Source organism: Magallana gigas, chromosome 6 (genome assembly GCF_963853765.1).
Source record: "Magallana gigas chromosome 6, xbMagGiga1.1, whole genome shotgun sequence".
NCBI lineage: Eukaryota > Metazoa > Mollusca > Bivalvia > Ostreida > Ostreidae > Magallana > Magallana gigas.
This window is the reverse complement of record NC_088858.1, coordinates 38685148-38713008: the sequence shown is the minus strand read 5'-3', so window position 1 is coordinate 38713008 and position 27861 is coordinate 38685148. Positions and strand designations below refer to the sequence as shown.

At 32.6% G+C, this 27861-nt stretch overlaps 1 protein-coding gene across 1 annotated transcript; it reads right to left on the bottom strand.

Moving 5' to 3' along the window:
* Positions 1 to 425: 425 nt before the first annotated feature.
* On the bottom strand, positions 426 to 27668 carry LOC105335654 (integrator complex subunit 7). The gene is made up of 20 exons (XM_011439645.4): positions 27546 to 27668; positions 26986 to 27133; positions 26651 to 26797; positions 26186 to 26323; positions 25954 to 26083; positions 25478 to 25717; positions 25171 to 25285; positions 24887 to 25012; positions 24681 to 24796; positions 24179 to 24275; positions 23922 to 24061; positions 23556 to 23750; positions 23009 to 23164; positions 22214 to 22408; positions 21458 to 21561; positions 21020 to 21085; positions 1632 to 1755; positions 1310 to 1408; positions 988 to 1179; positions 426 to 733 (listed from the first exon to the last, which is right to left on the bottom strand). The coding sequence occupies exons 1-20, from the start codon at positions 27664 to 27666 to the stop codon at positions 443 to 445; spliced, it is 2940 nt and encodes a 979-aa protein (XP_011437947.3). The 5' UTR covers positions 27667 to 27668; the 3' UTR covers positions 426 to 442.
* Positions 27669 to 27861: the final 193 nt, after the last annotated feature.

Here is a 27861-nt window from a genome sequence, read left to right as displayed (position 1 = left end):
ATATTTGTATATGTGCATGTATACCGGGTATTCACTACATGGTTATTAATGCTCCACCCTTTCACCAGTTATTGACCCAATCAAGGTAATGATTTCCACAATTTTGGTACATGGCCCCTTGTTATCATATCCACTCACATAGTTTGTCTGTGTTGCCTAAGGTTTAAGAAACAAATGTTTTCACTAGACAATAAATCCTCAGTACCAAAGCCACTATCCCAAGGCTGTCACAATAATAGTTTCCAAGTCTGCTAGATATCTAGAAGTTGATAACCGCATCTTATTCCTACTGAAAATCTCATGCTCTTTGGGTTGAGGTTTCACGTTACAAACCAAATCTAGTCAAGACTTGCTGGCCAAGTTGGGTAGTTTCTGATAAGAAGTTACTACGGTAAGTACTTAAGTTTATAAATAATAAAGAGAGATTGACAATTTGAACAATTTATTGATTACTAGAACTGGATGAGGAGGCAACACTAGGTGGCATTTGACCAAAGGATGTCCTGACTGGCTTATTGACAGGTTTCTTGGTGATGGAATCGTCGTAAGATTTGATTGACAGAGAGGAGGAAGGGCCTGTCTTCCACAGAGTCTCGTTTTCATCAACAACGTCTGCTCTGATCTGGACAGAATGTGACCCTGTGACTGGAAAGGTCAACAGGAAGTTGACAGAAAAATAGTCATTGTGAGGCTCCACGCTCTGACTCAAATTGTTGGTAGTTGTCAAAGAATTCTGAAATATGCCAAGTAAAATGAAAATACATGTAAAACTGTGGTAGTCTCATTTTAGTATGTCTCAATAATTCAACCATTTAGAAATTGTAATGACTTAATTGTAAAAAAAATAAAACATTTTCAAATCAAGCAACAAGTCTGAAATAATTAATGATACTTACATGTATATAGAAATGCAATTAAACTTTTAATTTCTTAGTACTGGTGATTATTAATACAGTCTGTATTACAATAATTGAAAATGAACCAAACCTTTTGATCAGTAGAGTTGGATGTCCTGTTGACAAGCTCCGAGGTGGCAGTTATTTGGACTTTGGCCACTTTGCGGAACAGATCCCTGTATCGGCCATGTTGGACGATGCCCTCCACCTTAACAGTTAACTGAGTCTCGTTATGAACCTGAACTGGGTCAAGGCCAGAGAGTTGCTGAGGGGAAATGGCTAACTGAAAACCACAAAAAAAACATTTCTGTATCTTGGTAAAAATTAAGTGAACATCAAGAAAACATATAATTTCTCCATTTTCTATGTCCCATTATTGTAAAGTTTACTGGATTTCTTGATACTCTGAATACCTTAATGTTGGTAGCCTGAAGCGTTTGGAAAAAGAACCTAGGGTAGGTGAAAGGAGTGTGTACCAGCCTCCTTACAGATTGACACAGGAAATCAACTTGCTGTAAAAGGAGCAAAAATAAACCCATTTTAATCCAAAATAATTTATTCACTTAAAATCTGAATACATGTACATATGGTCGATTAAGAAATTTAAAGTCCAAAATTACATTTTGCACATGTAAATGTTGTGGAAACAGATTTTGAGAATTTGTGGGATTACTGACCACGGGGTCCGAGTATGGATGGTGTAAATGATGGATGGTGTAAATGATGGTAGTTTACCTGGTGGGTCAGTCCCTCACTGCTCTGACTCTGTATAATGCTGTTTAGATCTCTCTGTATGGACTGTATGGTGACAGTCAGTGGGTCCTTGTCTGTGGTGGACAGAGCCCCAAACTGCAGGTACCTGTATAGAACACAACGAAAATACACGGTACATGTATCTACGGTACTACCTCAGGAAAAACTCAAAAAATAAAATATATAACAGAAATTCTCTTATCCAAGTTGGGTACAATTCACATTTCTCCAAATACAGTTAACAGATATACAGTACAAATCTTTACACATGCAACAATTTTTTACACTTACAAAAGGAAGCGACCTTTGCAATCAATCAATTTTATTTACATGTAAATTTAAATTGGTCATTTACCATTTAACCAAATGCTGCTACAATCAATTTATCAGGAGAATGTGGTGTTGACAGCTCTTGAGTTAATTGTAAAATGAGGGAGTGGCTAAAAATATCTCAGGTAATATATTTTGTTGTTAGCAATTCAGTTTAAAGGTATAATGTGTCAATCATCTGTGAGATTTTAGGAGTCCAGTTTGATTGGTTTATGGGTGAAACAACTGTTGATGTATAAAAAGAAGTTGCTGTTTTCAGTATGAAAAAAGTTGCTGTTTTCAGTATGAAAAAAGTTGCTGTTTTCAGTTTTTGTGTGATTGTTTGTCAGCTGGACTTTTAGGAGGCTGGATAATCAAGAAATTAACCATCAGATCTACATAAAAATTTAAGATATGGTTTGTTTAGCTACAGTATAAACTATTATTTTAAATTAGTTAAAAAAAACCCATATGTTCTGCCCTTTAAAGTTTGGGATTTCCTATTGAGATCTTCTTTTAAATAAGTCCAATGCAGTCTAAAAAGGGCCGTGACAACTGAACCTCTTAAATAGCTTTAAAAAAAGAAGAGATAAGGACAGAAATTAAAGAAAGTGTTTAAGGATTGAGTGTTTATGAGGAAAGAGAAAAAATAGAAGAAAAGGTCATGGAGAGAGAGAGAGAGAGAGAGAGAGAGAGAGTGTTGAGTAGCCTCCAGAACAACCAATTTTCATTGGTTTTTTATTTTTTATTTATTGTGACAAAAAATTCTGCACAATGTCATGATCAAAAATCCTCGGTTTCATTGTACAAAAGAGAGCATTTACATGTAAAATCAATAAAAATTATTTCAAACACGATGCTACATGTATATGTACATGCCTATATGGACATTCCTCTTGAGTATTTCTATTTATATTGGAGAAGATGGCCTATTTTATATGTACACCAACTCCAATCTTGGAATTCTTTGTAATGTTGAATGTTGGATTCATATACATATACATGCAAGAGACAAACAGTAAGTTTATAAACTGGACTAATTTTTATTCTAGATTTCTTTATATATTGATTGTAATTATAGCTGGAGTATGTTACAGACAAATGTGATCCAGTGTCCAAGATCATATGACTTTTTACTGGAATTATCCAATCAGAACAGAAGGCCACAGTAAAGACCATGTTACACATAGCAAGAACCATAAACGGCCATTTTCATGGCCACAAAAATATTTCAAAAAGCTGCTTCTATTGCACAAGATTTGAAACAAAATATTTATTCAAATGAGAGTATACTTATGTATTAAATCATTATTTTTTGAAATAGTATATATTTTCAATTGAAACTATATACAAATAAAAAAATATATTACATGAAAATATAATGTTGGAATAATGCAGTGGAAATCTTAACATTGCGGCGATAGGGGAAAAAAAGAAAATAATTAGAGTCTGACCTTAAAACACCTGAGAGAGAGAGAAAGAGTGAGAGAGAGAGTTACTGGGGGTGATGAAAAAGAGAGAGAGAGAGTGGGAGAAAGTTAGTGAAAGAATAAAAAAGTTATTGGAGAGAGAGTTGTTAGTTTTAATGGAGAAAAAGAGAAAAAATGATATTGGAAAGAAAAAGAAGTTAATGAAGAGAAAAATAGAAATACACATGTAGTGAGAGAGAGTTCATGAAAAATTTGTTCAGTCTCCAAAACTATTCTTTTTGCTGATAAATTCATAATTTTTATTTTATCTTAAATTTCTTTACATGATCAAATTAAAATTAGTTTCGTTGTATAAAAGAGAGCATTTACATGTAAAAACAATGAAATTTACAGCAATTCTGTTTTGTTATTAATTTTTTTTTATGTCTTCCAAGGAACCAATATTAATTCAATCTTTTTTTCAAATATTTTATCTAAAGCTTCTTCGTATGATTTGAAGTTAATTAAATTGCTTGACATTAAGTTCATGTAAAGCCAAGTACCGGTATTTATCCGTTGTATCATTTACATGTACATTTTATGTCAAACAACTTTTAAAAGTAGAAATTTCCTTTTCTTTTAGTTATTACATGTACATTGTAGATCTCACTTTAGTAGTTTTAAGAACTACATTCACATTTGCATGGTACTTAGCAATGATGATGATGTAGGTGTATAAGAAGGGTGCTGTGTTGTAAGATTTTATGACAACTAGACTTTAAAGCAAGAGAGAGAGAGAGAGACAGACAGAGAGAGTTTGGAGGGTGATGCGAGAGAGAGAGTGGAGAAGTTATTAAAAGAATAAAAGTTATTGGAGAGAGAGATATTGGAGGGTGATGGAAGAGTGAGAGAGAGTGGGAAAAAGTGATATAGAATAAAAAAGTTTTTGGAGAGAGAGAAGAGGGAGAGTTAAGAGTTTTAATGGAGCAAAACAGAAGAAAAGATATTGGAAAGAAAGAAAAGTTAATGAAGAGGGGAATAGAAATAAAGAGAGAGAGAGTTCAGAAAAATTTGTTTAGTCTCCAAAACAAACATTTTTTTTTTGCTGATACATGTAAATCTTTATTTATAATTTTTATTTTATCTTAAATTTCTTTACATGATCAAATTAAAATTAGTTTCGTTGTATAAAAGAGAGCATTTACATGTAAAAACAATGAAATTTACAGCAATTCTGTTTTGTTATTACTTTTTTTTATGTCTTCCAAGGAACCAATATTTATTCAATCTTTTTTTCAAATATTTTATCTAAAGCTTCTTCGTATGATTTGAAGTTAATTAAATTGCTTGACATTAAGTTCATGTAAAGCCAAGTATTTATCCGTTGTATCATTTACATGTAAATTTTATGTCAAACAACTTTTAAAAGTAGAAATTTCCTTTTCTTTTAGTTATTACATGTACATTGTAGATCACACTTTAGTAGTTTTAAGAACTACATTCACATTTGCATGGTACTTAGCAATGATGATGATGTAGGTGTATAAGAAGGGTGCTGTGTTGTAAGATTTTATGACAACTAGACTTTAAAGCAAGAGAGAGAGAGAGAGAGACAGACAGAGAGAGTTTGGAGGGTGATGCGAGAGAGAGAGTGGAGAAGTTATTAAAAGAATAAAAGTTATTGGAGAGAGAGATATTGGAGGGTGATGGAAGAGTGAGAGAGAGTGGGAAAAAGTGATATAGAATAAAAAAGTTTTTGGAGAGAGAGAAGAGGGAGAGTTAAGAGTTTTAATGGAGCAAAACAGAAGAAAAGATATTGGAAAGAAAGAAAAGTTAATGAAGAGGGGAATAGAAATAAAGAGAGAGAGAGTTCAGAAAAATTTGTTTAGTCTCCAAAACAAACATTTTTTTTTTGCTGATACATGTAAATCTTTATTTATAATTTTTATTTTATCTTAAATTTCTTTACATGATCAAATTAAAATTAGTTTCGTTGTATAAAAGAGAGCATTTACATGTAAAATCAATGAAATTTACAGGGATACTGTTTTGTTATTAAATAAATTTGATATGTCTTCCAACAAACCAATATCAATTAAATCTTTTTTCACATATTTTATCTAAAGCTTCTTCATATCATTTGAAGTTAATCAAATTCCTTAACATTAAGTTTATGTAAAGAAGCCAAGTATTTATCTGTTCTATCATTTACATGTAAATTTTATGTCATGCAAACAACTTTAAATAGAAATTACAGTGTACCTTTTCTTTTGGTTATTACATTGCAGATCACACTTTAGTAGTTTTAGAACTACATTCGCATTTGCATGGTACTTCGCAATGATGATGATGTAGGTGTATAAGAAGGGTGCTGTGTTGTAAGATTTTATGACAACTAGACCTTAAAGCACGAGAGAGAGAGAGAGAGAGAGAGAGAGAGAGAGAGAGAGAGAGAGAGAGAGAGAGAGAGAGAGAGAGAGAGATATTGGAGGGTGATAAGAGAGAGAGACAGAGAGAGAGAGAGAGAGAGAGAGAGAGAGAGAGAGAGAGAGAAACAGAAAGAGTTATTGGAGGGTGATTCAAGAGTGAGAGTGGGAGAAGTTATTAAAAGAATGAATCAGTTATTAGAGAGAGAGAGAGAGAGAGAGAGAGAGAGAGAGAGAGAGAGAGAGAGAGAGAAAGAGATATTGGAGGGTGATATAAGAGAGATAGAGAGAGTGGGAAAAAGTGAGGGAATAAAACAGTTATTGGGGAGAGAGAGAAGAGGGAGAGTTAAGAGTTTTAATGGAGCAAAACAGAAAAAAAGATATTGGAAAGAAAGAAAAGTTAATGAAGAGAGAAATACAAATAGTGAGAGAGAGAGTTCAGAAAAATTTGTTTAGTCTCCAAAACAAACAATTTTTTTTTACTGATACATGTAAATCTTTATTCATACACTGTAATTTATATTCTATCTTAAATTTCTTTACATGATCAAATTAAATTTAGTTTCATTGTATAAAAGAGAGCATTTACATGTAAAATCAATGAAATTTACAGCAATACTGTTTTGCTATTAATTATAAATTTGATATGTCTTCCAACGAACCAATATCAATGAAATCTTTTTTCACATATTTTATCTAAAGCTTCTTCATATGATTTGAAGTTAATTAAATTGCTTGACATTAAGTTCATGTAAAGAAGCCTAGTATTTATCTGTTCTATCATTTACATGTAAATTTTATGTTATGCAAACAACTTTAAATAGAAATTACAGTGTACCTTTTCTTTTGGTTATTACATTGCAGATCACACTTTAGTAGTTTTAAGAACTACATTCACATTTGCATGGTACTTCGCAATGATGATGATGTAGGTGTATAAGAAGGATGCTGTGTTGTAAGATTTTATGACAACTAGACTTTAAAGCACAAGAGAGAGAGAGAGAGAGAGAGAGAGAGAGAGAGAGAGTTATTGGAGGGTGATTCAAGAGAGAGTGGGAGAAGTTATTAAAAGAATGAAACAGTAATTAGAGAGAGAGAGAGAGAGAGAGAGAGAGAGAGAGAGAGAGAGATATTGGAGGGTGATAGAAGAGAGATAGAGAGAGTGGGAAAAAGTGAGGGAATAAAAGTTATTAGAGAGAGAGAGAAGAGGGAGAGTTAAGAGTTTTAATGGAGTAAAAGAGGAAAAAAGATATTGGAAAGAAAGAAAAGTTAATGAAGAGAGAAATAGAAATAGTGAGAGAGAGTTCTGAAAAATTGCTTGACATTAAGTTCATGTAAAGCCAAGTATTTATCTGTTCTATCATTTACATGTAAATTTTATGTTCTGCAGTACCTTTTCTTTTGGTTATCACTTTGAAGATCACATTGTAATAGTTTTAAGAACTACATTCACATTTGCATGGTACTTAGCAATGATGATGTAGGTGTATAAGAAGGGTGCTGTGTTGTAAGATTTTATGACAACTAGACCTTAAAGCACGAAAGAGAGAGAGAGAGAGAGAGAGAGAGAGAGAGAGAGAGAGAGAGAGAGAGAGAGAGAGAGAGAAAGTGATGGAATAAACAAGTTATTGGAGAGAGAGAAGAGGAAGAGTTAAGAGTTTTAATGGAGTAAAACAGAAGAAAAGATATTGGAAAGAAAGAAAAGTTAATGAAGAGAGAAATAGAAATAGTGAGAGAGAGTTCAGAAAAATTTGTTTAGTCTCCAAAGAAGCCAAGTATTTATCTGTTCTATCATTTACATGTAAATTTTATGTTATGCAAACAACTTTAAATAGAAATTACAGTGTACCTTTTCTTTTGGTTATTACATTGCAGATCACACTTTAGTAGTTTTAAGAACTACATTCACATTTGCATGGTACTTAGCAATGATGATGATGTAGGTGTATAAGAAGGATGCTGTGTTGTAAGATTTTATGACAACTAGACTTTGAAGCACAAGAGAGAGAGAGAGAGAGAGAGAGAGAGAGAGAGAGAGAGAGAGAGAGATATTGGAGGGTGATAAAAGAGAGAGAGAGAGAGGCAGAGATATTGGAGGGTGATAAGAGAGAGAGAGAGAGAGAGAGAGAGACAGAAAGAGTTTTTTGGAGGGTGATTCAAGAGAGAGAGTGGGAGAAGTTATTAAAAGAATGAAACAGTAATTAGAGAGAGAGAGAGAGAGAGAGAGAGAGAGAGTGATTGGAGGGTGATAGAAGAGAGATAGAGAGAGTGGGAAAAAGTGAGGGAATAAAACAGTTATTGGGGAGAGAGAGAAGAGGGAGAGTTAAGAGTTTTAATGGAGCAAAACAGAAGAAAAGATATTGGAAAGAAAGAAAAGTTAATGAAGAGAGAAATAGAAATAGTGAGAGAGAGAGTTCTGAAAAATTGCTTGACATTAAGTTCATGTAAAGCCAAGTATTTATCCGTTGTATCATTTACATGTAAATTTTATGTCAAACAACTTTTAAAAGTAGAAATTTCCTTTCCTTTTAGTTATTACATGTACATTGTAGATCACACTTTAGTAGTTTTAAGAACTACATTCACATTTGCATGGTACTTAGCAATGATGATGATGTAGGTGTATAAGAAGGGTGCTGTAATGTAAGATTTTATGACAACTATACCTTAAAGCACGAGAGAGAGAGAGAGAGAGAGAGAGAGAGAGAGAGAGAGAGAGAGAGAGAGAGAGAGTGGTTATTGAAAGAATAAGTTATTGAAGATATATATATATATATATAGGATGGTGATGGAAGAGAGAGAGAGAGAGAGAGAGAGAGAGAGAGAGAGAGAGAGAGAGAGAGAGAGAGTGATGGAATAAAAAAGAGAGAGAAGGAAGAGGGAGAGTTGTGAGTTTTAATGGAGCAAAACAGAAAAAAGATATTGGAAGGAAAGAAAAGTTAATGAAGAAAGGAATAGAAATAGTGAGAGAGAATTCAGAAAAATGTGTTTAGTCTCCATTTCTTTTGCTGATAAATCTTTATTCATGATTTTTATTTTATCTTATATTTCTTTACATGATCAAATTAAAATTAGTTTCATTGTATAAAAGAGAGCATTTACATGTAAAATCAATGAAATTTACAGCGATACTGTTTTGTTATTAAATTTGATATGTCTGCTAACGAACCAATATCAATTAAATCTTTTTTCAAATATTTCATCTAAAGCTTCTTCATATGATTTGAAGTTAATTAAATTGCTTGACATTAAGTTCATGTAAAGCCAAGTATTTATCTGTTGTATCATTTACATGTAAATTTTATGTCATGCAAACAACTTTTCATAATACCAGGGTAAACATTCCTTTTTTTTTTTTTTTTTTGTTTATTACATTGTAGATTACATTGTAGTAGGTTTAAGAACTACATTCACATCTGAATGGTACTTAGCAATGATGATGTAGTTGTATAAGAAGGGTGTTGTGTTGTAAGATTTTATGACAACTAGACCTTAACGATCTCCGATCCTCAGTAATGTTCAATAACTCTAAATTATCCGGATTTCTTTTATTCGTACCATAAATCTGACTTTTATACAGACAATTTTAATTAGTATTCTAGTGTTAGTATAACCATCAGTCACACAACTACATGCTTGGCGTAGTGGATCCACGGAGCTCTCCCACTTATATACATGTTAGTAAAGAGTTCCAGCCATCGATGCACCGGAATTTTTTTTTTTTAACTCAACTTGTTTCTTTATTCCATTATATCCATCGTAGGCAGATTTGCAATAACTTTGTAAAATGCATGGATACCATCAAAAAATTTCAGATTTTAAGAGAAATTAATTTTAGTCTCAAAAACAAAAAATATTTCTTGCAGCTAACATATTTCATAAATTTACATGTACAAATACCAGTACATGTAATAGAAAATTGAATTATCATGGATTTGCCACCCCCCCCCCCCCTTCTTTTTTTGGGAGATGTTAAAAATCAAATTGAAAAGAAATTAACAGTGAAATTGAAGTAATAGGTGTGTGTCTGATTTCCCCCCCTCTCCCCAAAAGATATTTTCGATGAATCTGCCCCCCCCCCCCCCCCCCCCACTTTCAATGATGCTATATGTACATGCCTATATGGACATTCCTCTTGAGTATTTCTATTTATATTGGAGAAGATGGCCTATTTTATATGTACACCAACTCCAATCTTGGAATTCTTTGTAATGTTGAATGTTGGATTCATATACATATACATGCAAGAGACAAACAGTAAGTTTATAAACTGGACTAATTTTTATTCTAGATTTCTTTATATATTGATTGTAATTATAGCTGGAGTATGTTACAGACAAATGTGATCCAGTGTCCAAGATCATATGACTTTTTACTGGAATTATCCAATCAGAACAGAAGGCCACGGTAAAGACCATGTTACACATAGCAAGCACCAAGAACCATAAACGGCCATTTTCATGGCCACAAAAATATTTCGAAAAGCTGTTTCTATTGCACAAGATTTGAAACAATACCGGTATATTTATTCAAATGAGAGTATATTTAAGTATTAAATCATTATTCTTTGATATAGTCTCATAACTGCAATGGTTTGTGCATACAAATTGAGTAATGCGAGTAATGAAAATTTGTTTGCACAAATCATGATGCTGTTATCTTTCAAAAATGTTTTAATTGCTTTTTATCAACATATTTTTACACTTCTGCCTTCTCTGCAATTGTTATTGATACCTTAAAATTCCTGTTATAAGTTCAAATGAATGGAATAGTCACTCTAATAGCCATGACCATTAATTTGATTTTCGCCCGTTACGTTGTACTTTAACAGCATTTAACAACTCATAGTTTAATCTTTGAGCACTCTGTGTTGTCTTTTCAATATTGCAGATTTTAACAGTTAACATACAAAAATATATATAATTTAATTCTGGTTGTAACACTCTTTCTGATTGGCTTAAAGAACAAGATAGTTTTAAACGATATAAAATGGTTTGGCACAGTTTAAAAAAGCATAAACTGTGCCAAACCATTTTATGTCATATAAAACAAATATTGAATTCATTCTGTAAGACTTGTGATTGAAGAATAACTCTGGTTGTGAAATAAAATATGTATTAAATGAAAATAATGATGAAAACACAGAGTATGACAATTTCGTGAACAAATTTGGTGCTAATTTTCAGGTTCAGGCGAGCTTCGAGGCAGGCCTTATGCAATTTTCATAATTGGAAGCATGGGGGTACATCAAAAGACATTAATCTACAATCCCTAAAAATTTCAAGCTTCTATTTTGATTAGGTTTGGAGGAGATGCATGAACATAATGACACTTAAAAATTTATAACATCGTCAATATCTGAAACCGGAAGTGACATCATCATTTGAAAATTTAATAATATGTAGCACCGATAATGCTCTATCAGTCCTGAAAAGTTCATGCAAATCGGTCGAATAGTTTTTGAGAAATAACGCTAAAAAAAGTCAGAAAAAGAAAAAAAAGAAACCGTAGAATACCAATAGGGTCTTCCGTTGGAAACGGAAGACCCTAATAACTAAATTATATAAGTATTGTAAACAGACAAGCTGTATGTCATCATCGGTAACCCACGTCTGATTTACATCGATTCTCTCTATCATTTGAGATATCTTGCAGTTTGCAAAGATGACTATGTGAATCCCCCTCCCCACTTTTGATGTTCAAAATACAAATACCACCACCTCTTAAAAATGTAATACAGTTAAACGCAAATAATTTTTGACTTATTTTTTTCCACCATAAAGATAAAAAATAAAAAACAAAACAGATGTTATAAATATATACAAAACATGTACAGTATCGGGCAGCAGGCAACACGCAATGACACGTTCAGGTTAAAAAATAATGGGCCCTGAATCAATGACGGGCCCGAAAATGATGATGAAAGTAAACGATCTGTACGAAGGTAAAATACTGTGATTAGAAGAATCTCCACAAAGATGTTCTTCATGTTTTTCATTAAAGATGATTTTTATTTAACATGTGTATATCCGTAACTCTAAACAATTTAAGATACTCAGTGCAAGTTATTCAATATTCAAAACCTTTTTTTTTTTATAATTACAATTGTTTGTAAAATGTTTAATATATACTATATAGCCATACTAAAGATCTCCCTATCAAATAAACTGACAACACACTATTAGAGACGCAAAAAGAATAAGCTTTCATCAAATGTTATTCCTCATTTTTGTGGCTTTTTCATTTTAAGGCGTAAAATTACTATTAATAACAAAATTTTATCTTGCTGAGTTAATTTTTGTTAATTTCAACAATAATTTACATTTAAGATTGCCCTCATCTTATTGGCATTTCTTTTTACTTTGCTCGTAATCCGACAAGTACATTTAACAAAACTTTACATTGGATTTAACAGAGTTCAAACTTGTAATGCACTTTCATAAAAATATATATATAAGCAAGACTTTTTTTTTCAAGAATATGAATTGCTTAACAAGATCCAAAGTTGATTTATAGCTTAACTTGGTAATTAATGTTAGTTGTAATTGCCGCGACTGTACGTTAAATATACATCAAAAGTATATTACTGTCCACCTGAAGGTCAAGCTTCACTAAATCTACAACTGCTTATACGAGGGTCAATAAAAAAAACGAAGACTTTTGCCATAGCTATGTTACTTATCGTCATATTATTATTAAATTTAGTAGACACAATTTAGCAATAGTTTCAAACAATTTGAAATCCAAAAAATTAATATATTTCTTTATTAGACTTAAAACCAAATAATATTAAAACCGCGAATTAAGAATTGTCATGATATTCTACGTACCAAATAACGACGGGATATATAGTTTTTTGAACAGATATCAATAACTAAAGACAGATTGACTAAAAACATTGACGTCGCTGGACGGCACGGCGCAACGAAAAGTATAAACAGTATGGATCTAACTTGGGAAAAAGCCGATACAAACTGTGAAAATGCTCAATGGTGAAAAAAAAAAGAAGTAAAAAATTATTTGCGTTTAACTGTATTACATTTTTAGGGGGTGGTGGTACATGTATTTGTATTTTGAACACCAAAAGTACGAAAGAGAGTAGAATATCTGTAAATATTTGGTCAAAAGAATAAACAACATCATCTGACGTTCAGCAGTCGAAGAGACATGCGGTAAAAAATGAAAACTTCGAGGAACTAACTTATGATTCTCGAAGAAATGTTAACAAATTAGATGTCAAGTGATATAGTGCCGATTTCAATTGTATGGTGAAAAGCACAAAAAACTCAGGATGATATAAAGATTGGATATTATTTCTATTAACTGTGCGTGCGTCATCTCGACGACATGTTTTCAACGTTATCGTGCGCCGTGGTGACGAAACATGTTGTTTTTAAAAAACAAAAATACCATTTCATCAAATGGAATCAAACTTCGTATACCAATAAAATAAGCGGTGGTGCATAAATTAATTTGTTAGCTACGACTATTATGAAAAATATATGAGAGAAAGCCACATTGTCTTCGTATTTTTAGATTGACCCTCGCAGTGATGTGAGAAAAATCTAAATCCGCTTGTGGATTCCACGGAATTTTAAAAGTGTTCTGAGATAACCGTGTAACATCATCTTTTCAAATCTTTGTCACAAGCAATAACCTCCGACAAACTGTCATATTCTTTTCAATCGAATTCATTGTACTTCTGCAAAAAGAGTAAGGGTCTAAAGAAAGTTCCAAAGACAAATCTAACGAAAATATGAGGGCCATCTTAAGTCAAATTTAAAGTTGGAAACCAAAACTGACTATGAAATATCCTAAACTAAGACCCCATTTATATGACACGATTTGCATACCTCAGTATACTTTACACATAAATAAATTTACTTACATGTGCAATTTTTGTCTTATGAACTGATTTGCTCGTATGCAAATTCTCCACAGTTGAGTAAATCTGCACCTGGATGCAAATTAACTTTTGCAGAAATGTTGTTGCAAAATCAACGAGATCATGCATCTTAAGATCATGTTTTTAGGCAAAACCTAACATGTGGGCAGCTTATGTATAAAGCTACTGCAACAGAAGTATTCACATATACATTTTAATGTAATAGTTTAATAAATTATTCAAGGAGCCACACGAGGAAAAACGGAGGAAGACATGTTATGAAAACTTGTAGTATAATATTAGTGTATTTGATAACAGAATAATAATTCTAAACCAGAAAAATAAACATCAATGAAACACGTATTTATCCGTTCATATATTCGATACGGTTCAACAGAGAAGGTCCAGTATATAATTTGAGTGTGCGGCCGTGACTTTCCGCAGTTTTTTTCATGCAGTCTTTTGTGAGAAGTGATAACTTTAAGAGTAGTATTGTGTTTTAATCAAAATTAGCATTGTTCTTAGCATGCATGTGTTTAAGAATTGTGATTTTAAGACATTAAATGAGTAAAATTTTAAGACAGAAGTCCTGGTATTGTAAACTATGCATGCAGCAGAAGAAGACAAGTAGTATACAACTTGCTCGCATATTGAAGACGGCCGTGGATTTATTATTGATAACGCTCGAGATCACCTCAAGGAAATCGGGATGATAAATAATAACAAGTATAGTATAAAAAGTTCATCAATATCTAGTGTAAAAATAATTAGAATCAACCTCATTAAGAAGAAAGCGGATATTTTTTAGAAATATAAAACTATTTGGACTATATAAATAATTTATTTCAAATATAATGCAAACATTTTGATAAGTTGCTTGGAGATGATGGTAATGCTTCTGTGACTGCGCTCGATGGACCAGCAATGCACTCCTCAATTCTTGAAATTGACGTTTTCCTGATGATGTTTTTTTTTCTCGTCAATTGTGGTCTTAGGCTTGGCCCTGGTAGTGAAATTTTCTCTCCTGTTATTCTCTGTTATTTCCTATCCAAATCCATTTTTCTCTGCTTTTATACTACTCAGGCATGTCCACTTTTACTTTTCATCTGCCGAACTTACATACCATGTGCATTTACATTAACTTTTGATGCTATCTCTCTGTATGTCTCCTTCCTCAGAGCAGTCGCGGCAGGGGAATTCGGTTTTGATAATATCCTTTTTTTCTTTTAATCTCGACTGTTAAATCCTGCGCATCGTTACACATTTTTTCAGACCGCATATGCTTGTAAGTTTAAAACAGCTGAATGTATTCGAGCAAATCATTTATATTCAACAATTATATTCTAGACGGCTTTATTTAACAATAACATCCTCAGTAAAAGATAGTTATTCGATGCAATAATATACTTTTTCAGAGCATAAATCTCATCAAAATATGCACTTGTAATTATTATGTACACTCTTCAAATTTAAAAATATAAATAAAAAGAAAAGAGGCTCTTTTAATTGCAGTAAAATATTAGTATATGCAAGCATGAATTGTCGTAAGATTTCTAATATCTGCGGAAGATTTGTGAAACTAAAATGGTTGTCATTAGTTATATCGTATAACAATCTTAAGATGACATTTATAAAAGATCTTATGATAGTTTTGTAAAACCCAGTCCTGGTCTTTACTGCATGCTTGCAGGTTATTCGTTATATTCATTATTCCTGCTAAGTTGCAAAATACTAATACTTTCTAATTATGCATAAAAAAGTTCTTTTTATGCTTTTTTTTAAAGATGATAAAAAATTTGAGAATGCTTAAATTTTACATCATAAATAGTATTGTAAGTCTAAAAGTGAATTCAATTATTAAATACAGGCAGAGGTACAGCTTTATTATCAGTGCTCTCTTAAATACCTTTCGATGATGCCAAAGTGTTTAATGACATCTTAAACACAGTCCAATTTGCACAAAATAATAAATGAAATAAAACCAAATAGATACTTGAGCAAGTCTAAGGGACAACGAACTATAAGGTTACATACACTATAGGTATAATAGTGTAATTTTGTCATTAATTCAATTACTGCAAAGGATATGAGATAATTCATTGTTTGTAATATATATAAATTCATATGATTAAAAGAATACAGTATTTTAAAAAAAAATTATAGTGTATATAAAACAGAACAGTCATAACTATTTGTTTTTCATTTTGTAGAGTGAAATGGCGGGCTTTCGAAAGGTTGTAAAGCTGCGTCACCCAAATAACAAACATTTCGAGCATCCAATTACTTTTATCAAATGTCAGCGGATATTGCATTGAACTAAGCAAGAACTTTAAACTAGAGTCTAATTGTTTCCCAATTGACAATATGGGATTGTCAGAGAATCACGAAAGAGGAATTTGCTGAATTCAGCACCATAGCATACCAGATAAGAACTGACCTATTTGGAGATATTATGTGTGAATGCCTGAGGACAGGACCGACCCCCCCCCCCCCCCCCCCCCCCCCGTATATACAATGTAGCACCGATATTTTACTTTTGTTTAAAAAATCAATTACCCTTTTATGACAGAATAATATTAATAATATAATAATAGTTTTATTTCCAATTTTGGGCCCAGAGGGCATACAAGATTACAATTAATAGAGAGAAATTTCTAAAAGAGAGATCCAACCTACAAAATAGTCCATACACATACGTGAACATGTAACAGCCGGGCAAACGTACATCAGTATGTCATAACATATTAACAATATACATATCTATGTATTCAGAAAAGTAGCTATTAAATACAAAGATGGTATCATGATCTGTTTAAGTATTCCACTCGTTCACTTAAATCTCAAAGTATTCTGTCTTTTTTTTGAAAACATTAAAAGAAATTCACTTAACTTGTAAGTATTGTTTTGTCTTCGTTGGACATTAACCAGATAAATTTGTCTTTCCTTGTTAATAGTATAAAAATTTTGTAAAGTATTGAGACATAATGGAAAAATGAATTTCTTTCTTCTTTAATGGACAGTCAGTAAGAAAGTGACATTCATCTTCTACACAATTTTGGTTACATAATAAACATGTCCTTTTCTTTCTAAAGGAATTCTTTGACCAGAATTATTTTTACAAGTTCATATCTACCTCTTTCAACTCGTAAGTCGTGTGCACTTATTCTGAATCTACAAAGTGTTTTCCTTATTTCATGATATTTAATAAACACATATGTTTCCATTGTAAAATTTTCTTTATACAAAAAATAAGTATCAAGTTTTCCAGTGTTTAGTCCCTCTTCACGTTTTACTGTCCAGTAATTTAAGTGTTTTCTTAAATGTTTCTCAACTTGTTTAAAAAATGTGTTTTTGCATTATTATGCTATCTTTCATTACTAAGACCTTACAGCTGATTTGAGAAGCTATTTCAAGAAGCTATCTTTTTGCTGAACGATTTTCGTAATTAATGTGTGCATTACTTAAAGGATGGATGGTCAAGTAGTCGCAGGTTTATGGGCCCAGGCTGATTTGCCCCTCTGCATTGATATATATTGGAAACAAGTTTCAAGGAAAACTTTTTATCTGAAGAACATTTTGTCATATTGGTATTAACCTTTTTAGTATATGACCTTTGACGTTGTGAATTCAAAATCAATTACATGTACATTGTAAGAATATCTAACTACCAATTTACCATTTACTATTTACACAATCTTTTGCTATATTATATCATGGTTTATAAAAAGATTGGTTATTCTTTTGTTTTCAAGATCATAAAGACCATGGGCGGATCCAGAAAAAAAAAATCGGGGGCAGGGGGGGAGGGGGTGAGGGATGAATATGTTTGCCCAGGGGGGTTGGGAGAGGCATATTTTTGATAATTTTACAATAGAAATCTAATGAATCTATTTTTTCAGGGGGTAGGGGGCCCGGACCCCACCGAACCCCTCTGGATCAGCACATGTAAACAATGTTAAGTATCACGAGAACAAAAATAGATCTACATATAATTTCAAAACTTTTATTACATTATTGCAGAAAAATACCGATGGAATAAATACTTATTTGAATTTAGAGGGCGCTATCAAATATTATATTGGCAGGTCTCGCGCAACTACTTTATTTTGTGGTAATCATTAATTCTGAAATACATTTATAACAGAATACGAAATATAGAGCGGCGGAAATGGCAAATTACATCCCCAAAACAATAAGTTACATATATGATTCGTACTGTTGTTGCAGACAAAGACATTGGGAAATGTAAATAAAGTATGACCTACGGCATAAACAACACACAATGAGCAAAATGAATGATACTAAATTTACGACAAACTGTGTTCATTGCCGAAGAAATGAGCAACGGTTTTACACAAGACATTCATAAAAGGAAATCAACATACACAAGCGCAAATTTCGCAACAAACGAACTGGTGCTCTTTATATTTTCACGTCACAATTTTTCGGCATTTTATCGAATCGAAGTTTTTAAGAAAATTGTTCATCAAACACTTTATCTCATCCATTACGTTTTAATGGACGTTACTAGTAAAGTCTCAAATCGGACCCCTTCCTTATCTTTTATTTTCATTAAAGTGAATGTCACTGATTTTTACTTTTGAATTGATTGTTTTTAAATGTCTTATGACAATGAGGGTTTCAACTTGTTTTGAAATGTCACATAACAGAATTTACTGAATACAGCTGCACTATTTGTACTCTACAACGTTCACAGTGCTATAAATAGCTAGGATAACTGAATAACAGATGTTTTGAACATGGAAGACGCAAATTTATTAAGGTATATTTTTGTTGCAATAAGTTAACTATGAGAAAAGCAAAATGAAAATCAAATAAACTACACGACATAGTTTTGATCTTTGAACTACTAATGTTATTATATAATATTGTTTTATGTTTTACAGGAAAACGAATTTGCTATGTTTACCAGATTGCATTTTATTGATGATACTAGAGTATATAGAACTTAAAGAGCTACTGCAGGTAGTGAATCGAATTTGTCGTCGCTTGAATGATTTGATTGTTCAGTGTTCGTCTCTATGGAGAATATTTGATTTCCAAAATCTGGCGTCAATAAATGGCGAGAAACTAAAGGGTATTTTGAAATATTCGCAAGGATTCGAACGTTTTCTTATAGGATTTTGGCGCATTGATTGTAAAATTGAAAAGTTGAATGAAATATTCCAACAAGGATTCTATGGATCTCCAAATCTATATTGGATGGATTTATCAAATTGTCAGTTATCGTCTCTGTCGTTTTTGCCTTTTGTTCCTAATCTGCAAATTCCATAAAGGGTTATCCGTTAGAAAAAGAAGGCCAAAAATATTCCGTTTATATATATTAAAGAGGTCAATTAAAATGTAGGTGCAAAAACGTAGGTAAATAAAGTTCCGTGTGACCTGTTTGTTTATGTAGCATTTTAGTACATGTATATACTGTGCGTGTATAACTGCATGATACTTTCCATTAAAAATTGTAGGAATTGTAGCTTTTATCAATACACAGCGCTAAAAAGAAGACAAAAGAAACAAAAAAAAACGACCATTAAACAAAATTCAAACAAAAAGCATAAATAAACAAATAAATTAATAAAGACATTTGACCTTTAACTATTATGTAATGATAAATTATGACATATCCTGAAATTTAGCAATCTTAAAACATTTTGTCATAAAAGAGCAATTTTTGATAGTGTATAGAACCATAATTTTATTTGCATTATAATTCGCTTGATATACATGTATAATGTATTAAACTCATTTAAGTCGCATTTTATTTCGTTGATAGTGTATAAAACCATCATTTTATTCGCATTTTATTCACGTTTGTTTATTTCTTTTCTTTTGTTTTACGGATTTTGGAGTTTGGGTGTATGCTAACTTCATTTTAATAAACATGCTTCATCTCTTTTGTTGTGTTTTGTTAAATTTATGTTTAGAATTCAAATGTAATATGAGTATTGGTCATTTGTTTGATGGTGGTTAGATAAACACAAATTTTAAAATGGATGTGCTATTAGATTCACATGTGAATGACTTCTTTGGCCAAAAATATTGTGTTCTCAATGACACCTTCAAAGAGCCTCACTGTACATTACATGGGCTATTGATGTCAAGTACACTCTGAAACAGAGGCCTTTTAACAGTATTAGTGAACAGTCTATACATGTATTTCTGGAATATTTGAGTTATAACTATAAAGTTTAAAATATAAATTACCTTGCACATTATGCTCCCTTAATTTACATGTAAATGATCTCTCTGATAAACCAAACACATTTCAAAGGAAAAGAATGATATACCATAAACAAATTACATGTGAATGCTCTCTTCAATTACATTTGGGAATCAAATAGATCAAAATACTAGTACTTGTTTTAAAACTAAACATTTTCAAAAGAAAACAAGTTCATTTTTATCAAAATTAATGTTTAAGAACTGTTTTTAAGTTTAAAAATTACATGTAACTGCTCTCTTTCATAGCTATCATTCAGGAATCAAGCTTATCAACACACTGTGAGAAAGCATTGCTTTAATAATACAATTTTACGTGCAAATGCTCTCTCTAATATAACCTATCCAACTGAAGTAGGATTTGGTGTTTAGATGGGAATGGTCGCTTTACCGGTAATAACAATCAAAAATCCAATTGAAAATAAATTCATTTAATGGATAAATTTGTAAGCAATTTTTTTTCCTTTTAAATAGCTATTATAATATACATTGTAAATTGGTTTTAGGTAGTTTTTTTACCACAATGATATCACTGCCAAATAGGCATGTTTACAGAGGATAAATGTCCTTGGTGGTATCCTTTCATGTAAACAATACATGTACCTGTATATTGGGTTTGCAGCTGTGCTACTTGAGCCACAGCAGTCAAGCAAATCCATTCAAATTGAGTATTTACCATAAACCAATCAGTGGCTGAATTAAATGCCCTTCTACTTGGAGCTTTAACTGAGCTGTCAACACCAATTTGTGTCTCCGGAAACTAACTGAGCACAGTAATTGGTTCACAGGGAGCTATTAATTTTGATTAATGCAGTGACAAGCTCCCATGTAAATAATTAAAATTACAGGTAAATGGTAACCTTTACATTTCACATGTAGCAATTTTGGTGCATGTGTAATGATTTGTACTGTATATACATGTAAATGAATAAAACAGAAACTACATGCATTACAGTATTAAGCCAATGCATAAAAAAATCCATTGGCGAGTAAACATTATTCATCTGTGTGATCATAAAGAGCTTCACATACATTGAAAATATCAGTATATCATTTCCATTCTTAAACAATACATGTGTTATGTGTCAAGGATTTGTTGTATACCTGGCATGGCTGCTTCTGATAAATGTCAGAATACATGATTTAATCACTTCACAACTTTGTTGCAAGCTGCATTACAGATTAAGGAAAACCATGACGTGATTGTACAGTGATCTAAATAGTCAACCATACACCTTTGTGACAAATAATGAAATGGCATCAGTTACCCAGAGGCCTACTCAACAGAGGGGGCACTTGCAAGAGTATGCCAAAATTCCTATTCATGTAACACACATTTTTGCAATGCTCTGATTTCTGTTGCAAATGATGTACTGTGTATCATCAATATTCGTTGAATACCATACTAATTTTCAATAATTTCATGGTCGACTTATTCCACAAAATTATATGTTCATTGTGAAATACAATTTTCAATAATGTATGTACAATGAAGAGACCTAGCTTTCTACAGTATGACCAGTGAGTAGGAGTGAAGGATACAGCAGTATGGTGTGGAGGGTGTGGGTGTCTGCATCAAAGGCCGACTGGTAGAGGTCAGCAAACTTCTCACTCAGGCCCTCGTACTCCTTCAGACATTTCCCGAGCTGTAATAACAACCAATGTCTAAGAAATACACTCTGTGTAAGTTTACTACAGGCAATGTTAATGACAACGTACAGGTGGAACTTAATTTACATTTATTTTCCAGGGACTATGAAGTGTTGTATAAAACTGTCCTGCATGCTGTAGCCTTTATGCTATAATTTTTTTTGGTCTGTCATTTAATTTCATTTTGACTGTATGCCAATATGGTGACGTCAATAAACCATTAAATTGAATTGAATTTTGTTTCCATTATCAATACCATATGTATAAACATTGACTGAATATGTACTAAGACTAAGAAAAGAAAAGTTATACACAAATACTTGTATAGTAGAGTGGAAAACAACACAGTAGTTTTTATTTTACCATATTTGATATCAATAAACTATTCTGCAATGGTAAATATACATGTATGTGCATGTATTGTTTCACAATTGCCAGTACATGTGTATGTGTGACCAATTTAAATGAGAAAATATCCAAAGAATATGAACATTGAAAATAACAGTGAAATGTACTAACATACAGTTTCATTATTCAAATAATTAAATTTGCAAGAAATATAATTCCACAAAGAATCCAAATAAAGACTTTTTCATCAATATCCTTCGAAATCAATCAGCCTTTCTGCTGAACTCTAAGTGTTCTGACCTGATTCAGAATCTGGCTGACCCTGGAGATTTCGTGTCTGTTGGAGACGGCCATGGCAGTGGCGATGGCTGGAGGGGGACAGGTTCTAAAGGTGTTACAGGTGTGAACCAGTTGTTGGTGTGTCTGTAAGAGCCAGATCCTCAGCCGCACAAACTCACACTGAAACACCATCGTGCCGACACTGGTGGAGGCAGCCTATTGGGAGAGAGTGTAACTATACATGTATGTAAAAGTGGTTATTTATGCTGGTGGTTAATTGAGGATTTCTATGGTAAACCAATACGTGTGGGTGTTAAATATGCCAAAGCATGATTAACTACTCTAAAGTCTTTGTTTTATTACCATACATGGAGGGATATTTTATGCTATTTTAGGCTCACTGTGTAACTATGGCTTTCCCGCACACGTAAATAACCACTTTTACAGTAGATCACTTGAGTGAATTAATAACAATGGACTGGATACTACTAATCATGCTTAAATTTTCACAAAATGCAAATGCATGTATACATGTACATCAAATTCTATCATATGAAATTTTTCCTGTATTCTGAAGCAATATACTCAATCAATACATGTTTTGGTTGTACAATGCCTTAAGCAGTTCCTCTTTAATCTTATCTTATTATATGGATGTCTACCATTTCTGAATTTTATGAAAATTTTATGCAATACCTTACCAGTATTTATCATTTCCTAATATCTTTTACGAATTCAGTATTTTAACAATTAGGGTATGCTACAAAAATTAGAGAAATGTTATCGGTATTTGGAATCATACAACAGTTCCCGCACCTTGATAGAAACCAGTCCCTGTTGATAGAGGACCAACATCTCTGATATCTGAGACGTCAGGGCCTTCGTACTCGTGTCAGATTTGTTCACACAGGCCTCTGCAGCACAGACTCCATGCAGACCGGTCAGCCAAAAGAAGTTGTGTTCTGAGGCTACCTACAAATGAATTGGGCAAACACAAATAACAAAAGAATCATGAAGTTCAAGTCAATTTTTTTCTTCAAAAATTTCATGATCTGATATGAATGTACAGATATTGTAGATGATTTATCAAACGCAAGGAATTAAGTTATTATCCACTTTAAATCACAAGATTTTAAAATCTTGCTATCATTTTTCTGTCATTTATGAATATGAAATTATAATATTAAACTTCTATATTCTCACAATCTGACACAAAATGCCGGATTCTGGGATTTTCAACTCACATAAAATAAGGAATCTAAAGTACTGTCATAGTTACTATAAAAATATTAATCAATTCTCAAAATGCCAGCAATTTAAAACCCTGACTGACTTTCAAATATGAAGATTTTAGAGTTCTTACATGTTGGGACAAATTATGAAATATCTCTGATGCTATGCGAAACTGTCCATAACGCATGGCCTGCCTGCCCAGCTTATAACCAAACCAGTCATCCATGGACTTGGTAATGCTCTGAGTTATCAGGTTCTGGACATCTACGGGAATGGCTTCACCAGCAGCCACTTGGAAGAAGACAGTTCCAAGATACAAACAGCACTTGGTGAAAAAATAAGAAATTTTGTCAACAATCTCTGAAGTTTGACAATAAAGGATGGAGTGAATATCAAATTTAAAACTGCATCTTCATTTTTATTCAAACTGATTCAAAATGCTTTTACAATGTAATCTGAAATTCAGAATTAAAGATATTTTTCCTCATGGTTTTACCTCCAGCTGACATTTGGATGCTGGTTTTGAGGACACACTTTGGTACACTTGTAGGAGTTGGCCCAGATTTTCTTCAATCAGCTGATGGTTGATAGAGCCCAGAGCAGCTAAACACTCACACAGCTTGACACAGTTATCATCTAAATGTATGGATAATAAAGATACTGGTAGATGGTCTTTTACTACCAAAAATCTGTGAAATATTGCCACAGACAATAAAATATAAGCCAGTAATTACATGTAAATAATTGAAGTACCTGATGCAGATTCAAGGAGTTGTGTTAATTCCATCACAAAGGTTTCTCCTGTCTCTTGATATGTCTTCACAAGATTCACCAGACATTTCAGACAAAGCTAAAAAAATATGAAAAGTTAAATTCAATTGGACTTCTGAATTCGATTTGCATAGCATTCTAACAACTGCTTATGAAATGTACGGTACATGTACAGCTGAACTTTGATGTCTCAAACCCTCATATATTGAATACAATGGATATGCCAAAGTGATTTTAAATCCCAACCACTCATTTTTAAAAACTATTTTACCCTTGATATCTCGAATACTCAAATATTTCAAATTTAAAAACAGTCCAATCTAGTTCCAGATAACAAAATTTGACTGTATATGTGAAAAAGGTAGATATTCAGCAGTTTCAACTCCAGCATTTAAAAGGTACAAAAATTGAGTTTATTTGCAAAAGCATAATTATTCTGGACAAAGAGCAACATCAAGTCATTAGGAAATATATACTGATTTACCAGCAGAGCTTGCTTGTCTTTAGATTCACTGCTCCATATAGAGACACATATTTGTGTTGTAATGGCCAGTCTAGCTCCTTCTATCAAGTCTCTTTCCACTTCAATCATACACACCTCTATAAAAAACCACCAAAAAAGTCTTATAAATACAGGAAGCTGTCTAATATCTGTTCAATTATAAATGTTTTGTCAGTTGATAAACTCACTGCTTTTCTTGTAAGCCACAGCTACATTGGTGTAGAATTCGATTGCTTTACTGGACAGGGTAGCATTCTGGGTTTGATAGCAGATGTTGCACACCTCTAGAACTTTCTGAATGTCTGATACTGTCACTACAAAGCAAACACCATATGGAATTTCAATGCTTATGTAAATTTATAAATACACGTTTGTAACAAACTATTTTCATTTACTTCATCATCATCATTCATTTTTCATTAAAAAAATGTTTTAGAATAGGAAAATAGAACAGATTTGGTTGACATCTTACTGTCTCTGCTGAGGAACATCTGGAAGGCAAACGAGGAGGAGAGCGAGGTCAACACCTGAATACACGCCCACTTCAGCAGAAAGGAGGGGCAGGTGATAGCAAAGGACAACAACTCCTGCGAAGCAAACCAGAAAACTGTGTTTAGCTAAATTAACAAGTTCATTTAAAAATCATCTGATCATGGATAAATGTGCATTGCATGTTTTAAGCTTTTTAATGTAAGTTCATCTCTCTCTCTCTCTCTCTCTCCCTCTCTGTAAATAGCCCCTATCCCCCCCAAAATTTATACAAAAACAAAGATCAGTACCTCAACTGAGTTGTATTTCCACAGCTGGGGGGACTTCCGAGCCAGTAAATTGAGATTCTTAAGGGATGTTAGTTTCACACTGTTTCTTGGATCTGTCCTCAGATGGTGAATCAGAAGTTCTATCTGGCTGTGTACATCAGCCAGTGACCTCATTGCTAAGTGCGTCAAGGTCTCCAAGGTCAAGGTCACAAACTTCTCAGCTGGGAAAGTGGACAATAAGTGAAGACAAATTCCTCTAGCCTAAAACATGAATAGTAAATTCATAATTCATTTTCACAATTTTACATAAAGTTAAATAAATACAGATTTTTGAAAAATGATATTCTATTTATATCTAGAAGCATACATAATGTACATACCGGTATATGGTGCATCAGAATTAAACTATGTTTCTAGTATAAAATAAAACTTGTCCCCACAAGTGGCCACATTCCTTGTTTTCAACACATTAACAGTTATCATTACATGTGTATTACCTTAGCTGCAGTAGAACTATCATGATACATGTTTTTCATTATAGGTATCAGCTGCAGTTTTAGGTGCACAGGAGTGGCTATGTCTTCTATCATCTCAGCTATCTTACTGCAGATGTTTGCTGCAAAAACTCTAAAAGGAAAATCAATTCATATTAACTGGTCTCACATTCTGGTAAATGGCATAAGCATTTGCATTCAGTTCTTCTTTTCATTGGTTCCTGTATTCACTCACTTGGACTTGCCAGAGAATTTATCTGCTGCATATATGGCAGCATCCACTTCCACTGCATCATGGGAGTCCAGCCCGTTGACCACACTGTGGTGGGCATTCTTCCTCTCTGAGATGATAGAGGCAATGCTGCCAAGAGTTCTACAATACACGATGAAGCCCTCTTAACATCCATATCTTAATACAGTAACAAAATGGATAAGATTTTATTTTTAAACTGTACAAACTTAAATCAGAGACCAATTTTACATTGCTAGATAATTTTTTTTACTTCTCTCACAGTCGTCTATAGAAACATTATGTTGTAAATGTTGCTGATTGCAACAATAGCCTCAAAACTAAACCAGAAATTTTTATTCATCAATTAACAAACTTTGAAGCTGGAGAACTGCTTCAAGTATACTGAATCAAATTTTAATCATCTAGTTGACAACCTACAAAATTGCACATCAATAATTTAGTACAAACCTGATGGTGAGAGCTCGAGCAACTGAGTCATTACTGTGTATGACTGTGTAAAGTCTTCTAACAAACTCATCAACATTGAGCACCTTGTCCAGATGCCGATCACATTGCTGAATGACTCTCAAAATGCACCATCTCAATAAATTGTTTCTAAAATAGATGGAAGGTTTCCCAATATTATTCAGAAGTATAAGTAGAAAATTTCTCTTGATCTAAAGCCTAAAATAAGTGAAGATATGAGAAATGAAGATAAAAAATGTGGTAGTACAATTGTATTTCATGTATGATGACTATCTACTGCGGTAACTTCTGACTTTAAAAATGAATTCACTATTCACCCTTCTTTAAAAGCATCAGCAACTCTGAACACGTCAGCAAGTTTTAAGAAAGCTGAATTGATAAGGATTGGAAATGGGTATCTTTCAAATAATCGGGGAAATTTCACAACAGCCTCACACTGTACTCCAAGCTTGATTGATCTCAAACCTACAACACAAAACGTAATAAAAGTTAACAAATAAAGACTATTTTGGTTGAAAAAAAAATTGCCTGTGAAAAGGCATGATATAATTGTATCTACTATCAAAATGATGTGCATATTCAAGATAACATATACCAAAGAATAAAAGATACAACTTAAATATTAAATAAATATTAATAAATCCTAAAGGCAAGCTTGGGAGAAGGAGAGCATATTCCTTTTAAAAATGATAGAGTTGTATTTTGCTGACTTTAATTTAGCTGTTTAGGTACATAAAATAAAAATCTAGTACACTAGCTCCAAATACTATTACTTAAAGAAAGTATCTAAAGAAATAATGCAAATTATTATAGCAAATGAGAGTCTGGTAAACCATCACTATTACTGCATAGAGGTGTAATGATTCGGATAAATGACCTTTATCAAGCTCGGATAATGCAATATTAGCATCTTGTTCCTGGTCCACGTAGCTAGTTTCTTTGTACAAGGCCGTTACACTGTCAAATTCAACACCTCTCCGGTGCAACTGGCTAGCCATACTTTGAGGTATACTCGAGGTATAGAATAGGGTACTTGGCAATTTGCTCATCAGTCGTACGCTATCTTATTCAAATAACTTTGGGATTTAAATTTTTTAAGCTTTTAATAAAAATCAAAATTGTAAATAATGCGTGCATTGTAAAAATTGTTTGTAAATTCTTAAAATCGATTGACATTCATTTTATTCTGACCA